This window comes from Lissotriton vulgaris, chromosome 6, assembly GCF_964263255.1.
Source record: "Lissotriton vulgaris chromosome 6, aLisVul1.2, whole genome shotgun sequence".
NCBI lineage: Eukaryota > Metazoa > Chordata > Amphibia > Caudata > Salamandridae > Lissotriton > Lissotriton vulgaris.
Genome location: NC_141694.1, coordinates 1,781,221,546 through 1,781,237,794, shown reverse-complemented (window position 1 = coordinate 1,781,237,794; position 16,249 = coordinate 1,781,221,546). Strand labels below are relative to the sequence as shown.

At 51.9% G+C, this 16,249-nt stretch overlaps 1 protein-coding gene across 2 annotated transcripts in view; it reads left to right on the top strand.

Moving 5' to 3' along the window:
• The window catches only part of LOC147709474 (serotriflin-like), a 356,117-nt gene that overhangs the window by 221,315 nt on the left and 118,553 nt on the right, over positions 1-16,249 (top strand). For both annotated transcript variants that reach the window (XM_086925498.1, XM_086925497.1), the window contains exon 6: positions 15,436-15,521. In XM_086925498.1, the coding sequence (XP_086781624.1) occupies positions 15,436-15,521 (86 nt within the window). The remainder of the gene's footprint in view (positions 1-15,435; positions 15,522-16,249) is intronic.

Genomic DNA, 16,249 nt, shown 5'->3' with positions numbered 1-16,249 from the left:
ATACACATACAAAAAGCCAGGGTGAATTTGCTACTGTGATCTGCACATCAGTTTTGTATTTGTCCCATGGTATTCAATTGTCCAGTCATGCGGAGATACTCAATTTGGGAGTGCCCAACTGATAGGATGCTTATTCACCCTTAAGCACTTTCCGTCACGATCCTCTGCCCACAGCAAGTGTAGCAGAATTTCATGAACCATAGATAGAAACAATTTAACCAGTGCACATTCCGCGTTCGTCACTTCCTGCTAGACGAACGCGGAAGAGAGACGCCTTACTGAGACGCGACCGGTCTTCGTGATGGCGATGGAACTTATCATGGCTCCTGCATTCCTTTATTAAATAACAGACCACTGAGTGACTAAAAGAATAGTGAAGTACAAGAATACAAAAGAATAATTTTCACTTCCATGATCACAGGCTTTTAAGGACCAATGACAAAGGAATTTTATGGTTTTTATTGAATTATACGAAAATACGCCACTCACCATACTATACTTATCTGCCTTGAAAAAGCCCGTGGAGGGCGAAACGCGCGTCGGCTGTGACGATGTGGCAAGAAAATAATCAATAAATAAGAACGTTACGAACCAATGGACTCTGTGCTATCTAAATAACTGTGTGGACTGGAAAAGAAGTACTGAACTGATTGTATTGGATAATAGTTACGAGTAGGGATGTGCACTGGTTAAATTGTTTCTATCTAAGGCACTCTTTGATGTGAAATGAGTCCCTACTTTTGCACCTGTCACTTGCAAGCACCGTCACTTTAGCAATGTACACACGCAAGTCTATAGCTATATTTTGCACAAATTAAGGGTAATGCAATTTGAGATATTTCATTCATTCTAGTATTTGAGCTCAGTATTACTTTTGATGCCCGTCTCTAATATATATTCCAATGTACTATTATGATAATTGTTAACAATGGTGAAAAAACTGCATTGTTAAATTCAACTTTTCATGTTTTGTACTTTATATCCAAAACGACTCAAATCATTGTGGGACATGTGATTAAAACATTTGCATGAGGGGTTCCATACCAAATGTAGATAGAATTGTAATATAACATTGAGTGACATTTCATTTTGAAATGTAATAAGCGTATTTGTACAGTTTATGAAATATAGCCCAATGTAACATGTCTATCCATAACCCCATACTGTTAAGGCTTTTATGATTTTAAATAGTCGTTTAAATGATTTACGTAAATTTGGGCGTGCTAAAAACCGGCAGTTTTATGGGCATTTCATTACATTTGTGTAATTTAAATGGCAAGCACTATGAATTTGAAACTTTTATATAATTTTGGTTGCATTTCCCATGTATTTAACATCAAGTTGTTTTTGTGCTTTAATCAGAACCGATTGTGAATACCGTTTGTCAGAGGATAACGAACATGTCTTAAAATGGCGCCCTCATTAACATTACCTTAAGGCTCTTATGTAGTAACACAGTCCTATGTTTGTGTTGTTGCAAGACTCTGACAATTGGCACGCGTTTTCGATGCACAATTTGTATATAATGGCGGTTGCCCGTACTTTCCCCATCAGTGAGCAAGGACGTCATGTCCGAAACGCGTCTGATGGCTTGCACCACAACGGATTAAATTATCTTTAAAAACTGAAGCAGACCTTTCAATAGCTGGTGCATGAAGTGCTTTTTTATTTTATTTCATTAATGTCAGCACTTCCGCCATGACGCGTTTCGCCTCGGGAAGAAGCTTGATCACATATATACAAACATATATTTGATGTTTTAATAATGTACTTTTACAATGTATATGACTTTACCACACATGTATTTGCGTTATAATGGCATGCGTGATGAAGTCATATGCGTTGTAAAAGTTTTAGAAATGATGTCTTTGCGGAGTAATAGTCGTCCCGCGTTATACCAATTGCGGAGTGATGGTATGCGGGATGTTGGTTTGCGGAATATCATCACATATTACCGGGGGAGGGATAGTCCCTTTCTTGCTATTTCCGCGGAGGCGGGCCTTGTGTGCGGGTGGGCGTGGCGTGAGACCTGTGCGCAACAGAAGTGGAAAATCTCCAGTGTGCGCTTCAGGCTTCACCGGAAGTTAAGGCAAGATTACATTTCCTGCACAATGGCCCCTGTTTGCGCTCCTTCCAGTCCTTGGGAATAGCGCCATGCCGGACCTCCATACAGTAAAGCAGGTGCACGTCAGGGCGGGGCAAGCACGCCCAGTAGCTGGAATGTACTGAACCTGGGAAGAAAAAACAATGAAATATTGGGCACAACGCTTGCTTTTTTTTCCCGTAATCCTTGCCCCGCACACGCCCACGCCCCCAGCACACGCCCACAGCACATGATATGAGACATGGCATGAAGGGCGGAACGTACCACACGCCCCCAGCGTTTGTCAGGCCCCACCACACGCCCACAGCACAACGCAGACACGCCCACAAGGGACTACTTTGCTGGCACGGTTCTTTTACCTTTTAAATCTATATGGTGGGCGTCTGCATAGCCTATGTCCTTCTGCTGCAATTGCCCTTTCCAACGCTGTATTGGGTGTTGTGATTGGTGCTGTGGTTCCTGAGATTACCCGCCTCAAAGGTTTGGGCTCTCTCTTTATTATATTAGTATAGATATAGATATGCAACATTCATATTTAGCATATTTATATATGTATCAGTTGTATTTCACCAAATATTTTGTGGTAAAGGCTAGCATCAACTACAATGATAAATGCCATGCGCTGTGATGCCATTCGTACTCGTGAAAGATTCAGTGTATGGATGGGTGTAGTAATGCCATCCTTGTTGTTTCGCTTTTGTTGTTAAAGCCTTCAATGTTAAGACTTTCGTTGTTGTAACATACACCCAAAATGGTCTGTCAAGAAATTAAATTAAAATATAAGGTAACTGGGAAAAGGGAGGCAGCCTGTTATGTGAAACTGAGTATATAAGGAAGGAGAACTGTCTTTTTGATGCGCTTGGGTATTTTGCAGCTAAGTCAAACAAGTGAGATACTATATTGGTTCTGACTGCTCTTATGTTGACCCAAGTACATTTGTGGTTTTACTGACTCAGTCAGTGGAGGCTGGTAGCATGAAAATATTGTGGGAAGCAATGGCGAAAAGCTCTCCGCAGCCCCACTCTCTACAGTAAATGAAGTAGGCACTGGCGTAACGAAAAGTGAGGGGGCCTCCCTGCACAGTACTTACGGGGGGCCGACTCCGGGCTCAATCAGGAGCTCTCCCGGCCAGAGTTCAGTGCCGAGGGGGGCCCTTGGAGCTAGGGGCCACCCGCACCGCGTGGGCTGCGGGGGCCTGTGTTACGCCCCTGGAAGGAGGCCCCCTCAGCTCTTCAGTTAGAGCTGTGAGAGAGGCTTGTGCTAAAGCAAGCCTCTCTCCCTCTAAAGCAGGCGCAGGCTGTCTGCAGCCTGCTCTAAGCCCCTTGCACTGACAGAAAAGAAACAAAGTATCAACTTACATTGTGTCTCTTCAGTCAGAGAGGAGAAGGTTGCAAGGCAGAGAGGAGAAGGGTGTAATGGGGGGGGGGGAGAAGGGTGCAAGGCAGAGGGGAGAAGGGCGCAAGGCAGAGAGGAGAAGGGAGCAAGGTAGAGAGGAGAAGAAGGCAAGGTAGAGAGGAGAAAGGTTCAAGGTAGAGAGGAGAAGGTTGCAAGGCGGAGGGGAGAAGGGTGCAAGGGGGTGGCCAAGAAGGGTGCAAGGCAGAGGAGAGAAGAGTGCAAGATAGAGAGGAGAAGGGTGCAAGGCAGAGGGAAAAAGGGGGCAAGGTAGAGAGGAGAAGGGTGCAAGGCAGAGAGGAGAAGGGTGCAAGGTGGAGGGGAGTAGGGTGCAAGGCGGAGGGGAGAAGGGTGCAAGGCAGAGGGGAGAAGGGCGCAAGGCAGAGAGGAGAAGGGGAAAGGCAGAGAGGAGAAGGGTGCAAGGCAGAGGGGAGAAGGGCGCAAGGCAGAGAGGAGAAGGGTGCAAGGCAGAGAGGAGAAGGGTGCAAGGCAGAGAGGAGAAGGGTGTAAGGTAGAGAAGGGTGCAAGGCAGAGGGGAGAAGGGTGTAACGGGGAAGGGGAGAAGGGTGCAATGGGGGGAGAAGGGTGCAAGGCAGAGGGGAGAAGGGCGCAAGGCAGAGAGGAGAAGGGCGCAAGGCAGAGAGGAGAAGGGAGCAAGGTAGAGAGGAGAAGAAGGCAAGGTAGAGAGGAGAAGAAGGCAAGGTAGAGACGAGAAAGGTTCAAGGTAGAGAGGAGAAGGGTGTAAGGCGGAGGGGAGAAGGGTGCAAGGGGGTGGCCAAGAAGGGTGCAAGGCAGAGGGGAGAAGGGTGCAAGGTAGAGAGGAGAAGGGTGCAAGGCATAGTGGAGAAGGGTGCAAGGTGGAGGGGAGTAGGGTGCAAGGCGGAGGGACAAGGGTGCAAGGAGGAGGGGAGAAGGGTGCAAGGCGGAGGGGAGAAGGGTGCAAGGCAGAGGGGAGAAGGGTGCAAGGTAGAGAGGAGAAGGGTGCAAGGCAGAGAGGAGAAGGGTGTAAGGCGGAGGGGGAGAAGGGTGCAAGGCAGAGGGGAGAAGGGTGCAACGAGGAGGGGGAGAAGGGTGCAAGGCAGAGAGTAGAAAGAGTGCAAGGCAGAGGGGATAAGGGTGCAAGACAGAGAGGAGAAGTGCGCAAGGCAGAGAGGAGAAGGCCGCAAGGCAGAGAGGAGAAGGGCGCAAGGCAGAGAGGAGAAGGGTGCAAGGTAGAGAAGGGTGCAAAGCAGAGGGGAGAAGGGTGCAAGGTAGAGAAGGGTGCAAAGCAGAGGGGAGAAGGGTGCAAGGCAGATAGGAGAAGGGTGCATGGTAGAGAAGAGTGCAAGGCAGAGAGGAGAAGGGCACAAGGCAGAGAGGAGAAGGGTGCAAGGTAGAGAAGGGTGCAAGGCGGAGGGGAGAAGGATGCAACGGGGAGAGGGCGAAGTGTGCAACGGGGAAGGGGAGAAGGGTGCAGAGCAGAGGAGAGAAGGGTGCAAGGCAGAGGGGAGAAGAGTGCAAGGCAGTGGGGAGAAGGGCGCAAGGTAGAGAGGAGAAGGGGCAAGGTAGAGAGGAGAAGAAGGCAAGGTAGAGAGGAGAAAGGTTTAAGGTAGAGAGGAGAAGGGTGCAAGGCGGAGGGGAGAAGGGTGCAAGGGGGTGGCCGAGAAGGGTGGAAGGCAGAGGGGAGAAGGGTGCAAGGTAGAGAGGAGAAGGGGGTAAGAGGGTGGACGAGAAGGGTGCAAGATAGAGGGGAGAAGGGTGCAAGTTAGAGAGGAGAAGGGTTCAAAGTAGAGGGGAGAAGGGGGCAAGGTATAGAGGAGAAGGGAACAAGGCAGAGGGGAGAAGGGTGCAAGGCAGAGGGGAGAAGGGTGCAAGGTTGAGAGGAGAAGGGTGCAAATCGGAGGGGAGAAGGGTGCAAGGCGGAGTGTAGAAGGGTGCAAGGCAGAGGGGAGAAGGGTGCAAGGTAGAGAGGAGAAGGGTGCAAGGCGGAGAGGAAAATGATGCCGGGCAGAGTGGAGAAGGGTGCAAGGTAGAGAGGAGAAGGGTGCAAGGTGGAGATGAGAAGGGTGGAAGGCAGAGGGGAGAAGGGTGCAAGGCAGAGGGGAGAAGGGTGCAAGGTGGAGGCGAGAAGGGTGCAAGGCGGAGGGAGAAGGGTGCAAGGTGGAGGGGAGAAGGGTGCAAGGCAGAGGGGAGAAGGGTGCAAGGCAGAGGGGAGAAGGGTGCAAGGTAGAGAGGAGAAGGGTGCAAGGCGGAGAGGAGAAGGGTGTAAGGCGGAGGGGGAGAAGTGTGCAAGGCAGAGAGGAGAAGGGTGCAACGAGGAGGGGGAGAAGGGTGCAAGGCAGAGAGTAGAAAGAGTGCAAGGCAGAGGGGATAATGGTGCAAGACAGAGGGGAGAAGTGCGCAAGGCAGAGCGGAGAAGGGTGCAAGGTAGAGAGGAGAAGGGTGCAAGGCGGAGAGGAGAAGGGTGTAAGGCGGAGGGGGAGAAGGGTGCAAGGCAGAGGGGAGAAGGGTGCAACGAGGAGGGGGAGAAGGGTGCAAGGCAGAGAGTAGAAAGAGTGCAAGGCAGAGGGGATAAGGGTGCAAGACAGAGAGGAGAAGTGTGCAAGGCAGAGAGGAGAAGGCCGCAAGGCAGAGAGGAGAAGGATGCAAGGCAGAGAGGAGAAGAGTGCAAGGTAGAGAAGGGTGAAAAGCAGAGGGGAGAAGGGTGCAAGGCAGATAGGAGAAGGGTGCATGGTAGAGAAGAGTGCAAGGCAGAGAGGAGAAGGGCACAAGGCAGAGAGGAGAAGGGTGCAAGGTAGAGAAGGGTGCAAGGTGGAGGGGAGAAGGATGCAACGGGGAGGGGGCGAAGTGTGCAACGGGGAAGGGGAGAAGGGTGCAGAGCAGAGGAGAGAAGGGTGCAAGGCAGAGGGGAGAAGAGTGCAAGGCAGTGGGGAGAAGGGCGCAAGGCAGAGAGGAGAAGGGGCAAGGTAGAGAGGAGAAGAAGGCAAGGTAGAGAGGAGAAAGGTTCAAGGTAGAGAGGAGAAGGGTGCAAGGCGGAGGGGAGAAGGGTGGAAGGGGGTGGCCGAGAAGGGTGGAAGGCAGAGGGGAGAAGGGTGCAAGGTAGAGAGGAGAAGGGGGCAAGGGGGTGGACGAGAAGGGTGCAAGATAGAGGGGAGAAGGGTGCAAGTTAGAGAGGAGAAGGGTTCAAAGTAGAGGGGAGAAGGGGGCAAGGTATAGAGGAGAAGGGAACAAGGCAGAGAGGAGAAGGGTGTAGGGCAGAGGGGAGAAGGGTGCAAAGCAGAGGGGAGAAGGGTGCAAGGCGGATGGGAGAAGGGTGCAAGGCGGAGGGGAGAAGGGTGCAAGGCGGAAAGGAGAAGGGTGCAAGGGGGAGGGGAGAAGGGTGCAAGGCAGAGGGGAGAAGGGTGCAAGGCAGAGGGTGCAAGGTTGAGAGGAGAAGGGTGCAAATCGGAGGGGAGAAGGGTGCAAGGCGGAGTGTAGAAGGGTGCAAGGCAGAGGGGAGAAGGGTGCAAGGTAGAGAGGAGAAGGGTGCACGGCGGAGAGGAGAAGGGTGCAGGGCAGAGGGGAGAAGGGTGCAAGGTAGAGAGGAGAAGGGTGCAAGGTAGAGAGGAGAAGGGTGCAAGGTGGAGAGGAGAAGGGTGGAAGGCATAGGGGAGAAGGGTGCAAGGCAGAGGGGAGAAGGGTGCAAGGTGGAGGAGAGAAGGGTGCAAGGCGGAGGGAGAAGGGTACAAGGTGGAGGGGAGAAGGGGGCAAGGCAGAGGGGAGAAGGGTGCAAGGCAGAGGGGAGAAGGGTGCAAGGTAGAGAGGAGAAGGGTGCAAGGTGGAGAGGAGAAGGGTGTAAGGCGGAGGGCGAGAAGGGTGCAAGGCAGAGGGGAGAAGGGTGCAACGAGGAGGGGGAGAAGGGTGCAAGGCAGAGAGTAGAAAGAGTGCAAGGCAGAGGGGATAAGGGTGCAAGACAGAGGGGAGAAGTGCGCAAGGCAGAGCGGAGAAAGCCGCAAGGCAGAGAGGAGAAGGGTGCAAGGCAGATAGGAGAAGGGTGCATGGTAGAGAAGAGTGCAAGGCAGAGAGGGGAAGGGCACAAGGCAGAGAGGAGAAGGGTGCAAGGTAGAGAAGGGTGCAAGGCGGAGGGGAGAAGAATGCAACGGGGAGGGGGCGAAGTGTGCAACGGGGAAGGGGAGAAGGGTGCAGAGCAGAGGAGAGAAGGGGGCAAGGCAGAGGGGAGAAGAGTGCAAGGCAGTGGGGAAAAGGGTGCAAGGCAGCGAGGAGAAGGGGCAAGGTAGAGAGGAGAAGAAGGCAAGGTAGAGAGGAGAAAGGTTCAAGGTAGAGAGGAGAAGGGTGCAAGGCAGAGGGGAGAAGGGTGCAAGGGGGTGGCCGAGAAGGGTGGAAGACAGAGGGGAGAAAGGCGCAAGGTAGAGAGGAGAAGGGGGCAAGGGGGTGGACGAGAAGGGTGCAAGATAGAGGGGAGAAGGGTGCAAGTTAGAGAGGAGAAGGGTTCAAAGCAGAGGGGAGAAGGGGGCAAGGTATAGAGGAGAAGGAAACAAGGCAGAGAGGAGAAGGGTGTAGGGCAGAGGGGAGAAGGGTGCAAGGCAGAGGGGAGAAGGGTGCAAGGCGGAGGGGAGAAGGGTGCAAGGCGGAGGGGATAAGGGTGCAAGGCGGAAAGGAGAAGGGTGCAAGGTGGAGGGGAGGAGGGTGCAAGGCAGAGGGGAGAAGGGTGCAAGGCAGAGGGGAGAAGGGTGCAAGGTTGAGAGGAGAAGGGTGCAAATCGGATGGAGAAAGGTGCAAGGCAGAGTGTAGAAGGGTGCAAGGCAGAGGGGAGAAGGGTGCAAGGTAGAGAGGAGAAGGGTGCAAGGCGGAGAGGAGAAGGGTGCAGGGCAGATGGGAGAAGGGTGCAAGGTAGAGAGGAGAAGGGTGCAAGGTGGAGAGGAGAACGGTGGAAGGCAGAGGGGAGAAGGGCGCAAGCCAGAGGGGAGAAGGATGCAAGGCCGAGGGGAGAAGGGTGCAAGGCGGAAAGGAGGAGGGTGCAAGGTGGAGGGGTAGAAGAGTGCAAGGCGAAACGTAGAAGGGTGCAAGGCAGAGGGAAAAGGGTGCAAGGTAGAGAGGAGAAGGGTGCAAGGCGGAGAGGAGAAGGGTGCAAGGAAGAGGGGACAATGGTGCAAGGCAGAGGGGAGAATGGCGCAAGGCAGAGAGGAGAAGGGGGCAAGGCAGAGAAGGGTGCAAGGTAGAGAAGGGTGCAAGGCAGAGGGGATAAGGCCGCAGGGCAGAGAGGAGAAGGCTGCCAGGTAGAGAAGGGTGCAAGGTAGAGAGGAGAAGGGCGCAAGGCAGAGAGGAGAAGGGTGCAAGGTAGAGAAGGGTGCAAGGCGGAAGGGAGAAAGATGCAATAGGTAGGGGGAGAAGGGTGCAATGGGGAGGGGGAAAAGGGTGCAAGGCAGAGGGGAGAAGGGTGCAAGGCAGAGAGGAGAAGGGCGCAAGGCAGAGGGGAGAAGCGTGCAATGGAGAGGGGGAGAAGGGTGCAAGGCAGAGGAGAGAAGGGTGCAAGGCAGAGAGGAGAAGGGTGCAAGGCAGAGGGAAGAAGGGTGCAATGCAGAGAGGAGAACGGTGCAAGGCAGAGAGGAAACGGGTGTAAGGCAGAGGGGAGAAGGATGCAAAGCAGAGGGGAGAAGGGTGCAAGGCAGAGGGAAGGCAGGTGCAAGGTAGAGAGGAGAAGAGTGCAAGGCAGAGGGGAGAAGGGTGAAAGGTAGACAAGGGTGCAAGGCAGAGGGGAGAAGGGTGCAAGGCAGAGAGCAGAAGGGTGCACAGCAGTGGGGAGAAGGGTGCAAGGCAGAGATGAGATGGGTACAAGGTAGAGGGGAGAAGGGTGCAAGGTAGAGAAGGGTGCAAGGCGGAGGGGATAAAGGTGCAAGACAGAGGGGAGAAGGGTGAAAGGCAGAGAGGAGAAGGGTGCAAGGTGGAGAGGAGAAGTGTGCAAGGCAGAGGGGAGAATGGTGCAACGGGGAGGGGAGAAGAATGCAAGGTGGAGAGGAGAAGGGTGCAACGGTGTGGGAAGAAGGGTGCAAGGCAGAGGGGAGAAGGGTGCAAGGAAGAGGGGAGAAGGGTGCAAGGCAGAGGGGAGAATGGTGCAAGGCAGAGGGGAGAATGGTGCAACGGGGAGGGGAGAAGGGTGCAAGGCAGAGGGGAGAAGGGTGCAAGGCAGAGGGGAGAATGGTACAAGGAAGAGGGGAAAAGGATGCAAGGCAGAGAGGAGAACGGTGCAAGGCAGAGGGGAGAAGGGTGCAAGGCAGAGAGGTGAAGGGTGCAAGGTAGAGAAGGGTGCAAGGCAGAGAGGAGAAGGGTGCAAGGCAGAGAGGAGAAGGGTGCAAGGTAGAGGGGGAGAAGGGTGCAAAGCAGAGGGGAGAAGGGTGCACGGCAGAGAGGAGAAGGGTGCAAGGCAGAGGTGAGATAGGTGCAAGGCAGAGGGGAGAAGAGTGCAAGGCAGAGGGGGGAAGGGTGTAAGGCAGAGAGGAGAAGGGTGCAAGGCAGAGGGGAGAATGGTGCAAGGCAGAGGTGAGATAGGTGCAAGGCAGAGGGGAGAAGAGTGCAAGGCAGAGGGGGAAGGGTGCAAGGCAGAGAGGAGAAGGGTGCAAGGCAGAGGGGAGAATGGTGCAAGGCAGAGGGGAGAATGGTGCAAGGTAGAAAAGGGTGCAAGGTGGCTGTGGAGTAGGGTGCAAGGCAGAGAGGAGAAGGGTGCAAGGCAGAGGGGAGAAGGGTGCAAGGCAGTGAGGAGAAGGGTGCAAGGCAGAGGGGAGAAGGGAGCAAGACAGAGGGGAGAAGGGTGCAAGGCAGAGGGGAGAATGGTGCACAGCAGAGGGGAGAATGGTGCAGGGTAGACAATGGTGCAAGGACGAGGTGGAGTAGGGTACAAGGGGGAGGGGGAGAAAGGTTCAAGGGGGAGAAGGGTGCAAGTGGGAGGGCGAGAAGGGTGCAAGGCAGAGGGGAGAAGGGTGCATAGGGGATGGCGATGAAGTTAAAAATGTGCCCTGCAGACGCCCATGAAACACACACTACTTTGTGAGAGAGAGTGGGAGAGAGTGGAGAGAGAGTGGAGGGAGAGAGAGTGGAGAGAGAGAGAGTGGAGAGAGAGAGTGGAGAGAGAGAGAGTGCAGAGAGACAGTGGAGAGAGAGAGAGAGAGTGGAGAGAGAGAGTGGAGAAAGAGAATGGAGAGATTGGAGAGAGAGAGAGTGGAGAGAGAGTAGCGAGAGAGAGTAGAGAGAGAGAGAGAGGAGAGTGGAGAGAGAGTGCAGAGAGACAGTGGAGAGAGAGAGAGAGTAGAGAGAGAGGGTGGAGCGAGAGAGTGGAGAGAGACAGTGGTGAGAGAGTGCAGAGAGGGAGGAGAGAGAGTGGAGGGAGAGAGTGGAGAGAGAGTGGAGAGAGAGTGGAGAGACAGGGGGGAGAGTGAATGAAAGAGAGTGGAGAGAGAGAGTGGAGAGAGAGAGTGGAGAGAGAGAGAGAGTGGAGAGAGAAAGAGGAGATAGAGTGGAGAAAGAGTGGAGAGAGAGGGAGTAGAGAGAGTTGAGAGAGAGGGGGAGGAGAGAGTGGAGACAGAGTGGAGAGAGAGAATGGAGGGATTTGAGAGAGAGAGAGTGGAGAGAGAGTAGAGAGTGAAAAGAGAGAGGAGAGAGAGTGGAGAAAGAGTGCAGAGAGACAGTGGAGAGAGAGAGAAAGTAGAGAGAGAGGGTGGAGCGAGAGAGTGGAGAGAGACAGTGGAGAGAGAGTGGAGAGAGAGAGTGGAGGGAGAGAGAGAGAGTGGGGAGAGAGAGAGAGTGGAGTAAGAGTGGAGAGAGAGTGGAGAGAGAGAGTGGAGAGAGAAAGTGGGAAAAGAGCGTGAAGAGAGAGAGTGGAGAGAGAGTGGAGAGTGGAGAGAGAGAGAGAGAGAGAGAGGAGATAGAGAGAGGAGAGAGGGTGGAGAGAGAGGGAGTGGAGAGAATGAAGAGAGAGTGGAGAGAGAGTGTGGAGAGATTGGAGAGAGAGTAGAGAGAGGGAGTAGAGAGAAATCAATCAATCAATCAATCAATCAGGAGTTTGTTAAAGTGCAACTACTCACCCGTAAGGGTCTCAAGGCGCTAGGGGTGGGGGGTGCAGGTTCCATTCCATCAAGGAGGGGGTCTGTCGAAGAGCCAGGTTTTGAGGTTTCTTACGAAGATGGGGAGCGATGTTGTCTGTCTGAGGTGGAGCTGAGAGGCGGAAGCAAAAGGAACGGCCTCCCGATCTGGTCTTTCTGGTGCGGGGGACCTCGGCGTAGGAGAGCTGGGCTGATCATAGGGTCCTTTGGGGTGCGTGGAATTTGAGCCGGCTGTTCAGATTTGCTGGTCCGTTGCCGTGGAGGGCCTTGTGAGCGTTGGCTAGCATCTTAAAGGTGATTCTCGCCTCGACGGGGAGCCAGTGGAGTGTGCGCAGGTGCTGGGAGATGAGGCAGTGTTTTGACAGGTTGAGGACCAGTCTGGATGTTTTGTAGCTTGCGGTTGAGGTTTTTGTTTATTCCGGCGTAGAGTGCGTTGCCGTAGTCGAGTCTGCTGGTGACCAGGGCGTGAGTGACTGTCTTTCAGTGTTCGAGGGGATCCATTTGAAGGTCTTACGAAGGAGGCAGATGGTGTGGAAGCAGGAAGATGAGACACAGTTGATCTGGCGGTCCATTTTGAGCTCGGAGTCCAGGATGATTCCCAGGTTGCGTGTATGGTCCGTTGGGGTTGGCGGGTTTCCGAGGGCGGTGGGCCACCAGGTGTTGTTCCAGTCGTCGGGGTTTGGGCCCATGATGAGTACTTCTGTTTTGTTGGTGTTTAGTTGTAGGCAGCTGTCAGAGGAGAGAGAGTGGAGAGAGAGTGGAGAGAGACAGTGGAGAGAGAGAGAGTGGAGAGAGAGTGGAGAGAGAGAGGAAAGAGGGTGGAGAGAGAGAGAGTGGAGAGAGAGAGTGAAGAGAGAGAGAGTGGAGAGAGAAAGTGGAGAGAGGGTAGTGAGAGAGTGGAGAAAGAGTGGAGAGAGAGTGGGGATAGAATAGAGAGAGAGTGGGGAGAGAGTGGAGAGAGAGTGGAGAAAGACAGTGAAGAGAGACAGTGGAGAGAGACCGTGAAGAGAGACAGTGGAGAGAGAGAGAGAGTAGAGAGAGCAGATAGAGTAGAGAGAGTAGAGAGAGAAAAGGGAGAAAGGATGGAGAGAGTGAGATGGGAGAGAGGGTGGAGAGAGAGAGAGAGTAGAGAGAGAGTGGAGGGAGACAGTGGAGGGAGTGAGTGGAGGGAGACAGTGAAGGGAGACAGTGGAGAGAGAGTGGAGAGAGAGTGGGGAGAGAGTAGAGAGAGAGAAAGTGGAGAGAAAGACAGTGGAGGGAGAGTGGAGAGAGAGACAGTGGAGCTAGAGTGGACTGAGTTGAGAGAGAGAATAGAGAGAGAGTGGAGACTAACTGACTGACTTAGAGAATATATAGTGACTGACCGAGAGACTGACTGGCTGAGAAACTAACTGAGAGAGAGAGAGACTGGCTGACTGAGGGCGTGACTGACTGACAGAGAGAGAGAGACTGATTTATAGTGAGACTGACTGACAGAGAGAGAGAGACTGACTGACTGACTGACAGAGACTGACTGACTGAGGAAGAGAGATACTGACTGACAGAGAGACTGAGAGAGAGAGAGAGGCAGAGACTGACTGACTGAGAGAGATAGAGTGATTGACTGCGAGAGAGACTGACTGACTGAGAGAGACTGACTGAGGTAGAGAGAGAATGACTGACTAAGACAAACTGACTGACTGGGCGAGAGAGAGACTCACTGGGAGAGAGAGAGAGACTGGCTGACAGAGAGAGGGACTTAGAGAGAGAAAGACTGGGGAGACTGACTGGCTGAGAGAGAGACTGACAGAGAGATAGACTGACAGAGAGAGAGACTGACTGACAGAGAGAGAGAGAGACTTAGAGACTGACAGAGAAAGAGAGACTGACCGACAGAGAGAGAGACTGACTGACAGAGAGAGACTGACTGAGAGAGAGAGAGACTCACAAAGAGAGAGTGACTGACAGCGCGAGAGACTGACTGACACAGAGAGAGAGAGACTGACAGAGAGAGTCACTGACTGAGAGAGAGAGTGACTGAGAGAGACTGGCTGACTGTGAGAGAGAGAGAATGACTGACTGAGAGAGACTGGCAGAGGGAGAGAGACCGTCTGGAAAACTGACTGACTGAGAGAGAAAGACTAAGAGAGAGAGGCTTAGAGAGAGAGACTGACAGAGAGACTGACAGAGAGAGAGACTGACAGAGAGAGGGACTGACAGGGAGAGAGACTGACTGAGAGAGAGACTGAGAGAGAGACTGACAGAGAGAGAGACTGACAGGGAGAGAGTGACTGACAGAGAGAGGGACTGACAGGGAGAGGGACTGACAGAGAGGGACTGACTAAGAGAGAGACTGACTGACTGAGAGAGAGAGGCTGACTGACTGAGAGAGACTGATTGAGAGGGAGACTGACTGAGAGAGAGACGCACTGAGAGAGAGACTGACTGACAGAGAGAGACTGACAGAGAGAGAAAGACTGGGACTCTGACAGAGACAGAGACTGACTGACACACAGAGAGACTGACTGAGAGAGGGAGAGAATACGAAAGAGACAGAGACTGACAGAGAGAGAGACTGACTGACAGAGAGAGAGACTGACTGGGAGAGAGAGATGGAGACTGGGTGACAGAGAGAGAGACTGACTGACTGAGAGAAACTGACAGAGACTGTGAGAGACTGATTGACAGAAAGGGAGAGACTGGCTGACAGAAATAGAGAGACTGACTGACTGAGAGAGATAGAGAGACTGACAGAGAGAGGGACTGACTGAGAGAGAAAGACTGGCAGAGAGAGAGACTGACTGATTGACAGACTGAGAGAGAGAGAGCGACTGACTGACTGACTGAGTGAGAGAGACTGAATGGCAGAGAGAGATAGACTGACTGACTGAGAGAGAGACTGACTGACAGACTGACAGAAAGAGAGAGATAGAGAGACTGACAGAGAGAGAGAGAGAGAGAGAGAGAGAGAGAGAGAGAGAGAGACTGACTGGCTGACAGACTGACTGACTGAGAGAGACTGAATGACAGAGGGAGACAGACAGACTGACTGACTGAAAGAGAGAGACTGACTGAGAGAGAGAGAGAATGTGAGGGAATTGGGCTCAAAGTGTGTATGAAGCTATGCAATGCCTCTTAAGATTGCTATTGTCTACTAATAAAAATATATTATCAGGGTCTCCGCCATGGAAAGCAATGCACCGCTGCCCCTGCTAATATCTAGTAGACACCGCCACCACATCTAGCCCCTTCTCCGCCCGGTCGACTGGTTGACCAGCGGAAAACCGGCGGACAGTCTTTCTGTCCACTGGAGTCCCCCACTTCATACTAATACGGCGGGGGGAAATGGGTGGCAGGCGGGGTTAGATGTAAGGCGGATCGCCACCACCATGCGGGCGGAGGCGATCCACCCTACATCCTAATAGACCCCTAAGACTCTATTCACATAAACTATCTACCAAAGGATAGCTGGATTTGAAGCATTTTAAGAATTTGAAGCACAAGATAGTGCCACCTATGACAAATCCCAAAAATGCATAGTGCTATGATCTAATAAAGGAGAGATTAACATGAAGTGGAGATAACTCTTCAAAAACAAGAAATAACACAATGGAAATGTAACTACATTTGGGGGTAAGTACAAAGAACTTTATTCAGTGATAGGAAGGAAAATTAGCTGAGGTTTGTATATCCATTGGAGGAGGAATCGTAGGAATGTCAGCCTGAATTTATTGTGCATAAATTTCTTAAAACGCTGCTCCTGACACTCAAAGTGGGAGTAACCGTAATGCATGTTTTTATTTTAAAAACTTTTGTAAAAAGATATCAGAAACTGTATTTTAGGCATGTAATTGGTTCAATAATAATTATTAATCTTTAAATGTAAAGGTTGTCTGGAGTAAAACGGCACGTATTGGATGCGCAAGTCATCAATGTGCTCGTTCTGTCCTGTATGTTTGCCATTACGCTCCTCAGTAAGTACTGTTTTTTTAACTTACACAATGTTTTTATGATTTTATGATAATCCCGTTATATTAGCCTGAAAGCTAAGGTTTAAGCTTATTCTTTTTTGCTGATGCACCATTTTATATTTGCCTTTCATGTGCTCCAATTGTGCCATCTCTATGTTACTTTACATGCCTTTGTTGAAGGCACGTACATACAGCGAACGTGTTCATTTTTGGAAATTTACTTTATCTAACAGTTCCTGCGGTTGTCATTTTGAAGGATTTTTAAGGATTTAAATGTGTTTTCACCAGAAGTCGTGGATAAATAAAAGAACATCATTGATGATGAACTGTATTATCAGAAAAACAGATGTACCCAAAATGTAATCATATTCATAAAGTGATAAAAACTGTAGTGGTTACCTAATGGCGAGCCTGTGGGTAGGTATTGGATAAATATATTTAAAAAACGAATTATTAATGCGCATCGTGTTATCATCACCAGTATACTAATACCAAGAGGGGTAGAAAGGGAACATAAGTGATTACTGTGCAGTGGCACAAATCGTGTTATTGAAAACTGCCCTCACTCACACACAGATGTGTGTGACATGCTTCATCATCGGGTCTGCTTACAATACACCCTGGCGTAGCCACGCACAGGATGGGGCATAGGGAGGGGGAAGACAAACAACATTAAAAAAATGAATCAAAAAGTTGTATATATGTGCTACAACAAAAGACTGGGAACAGTG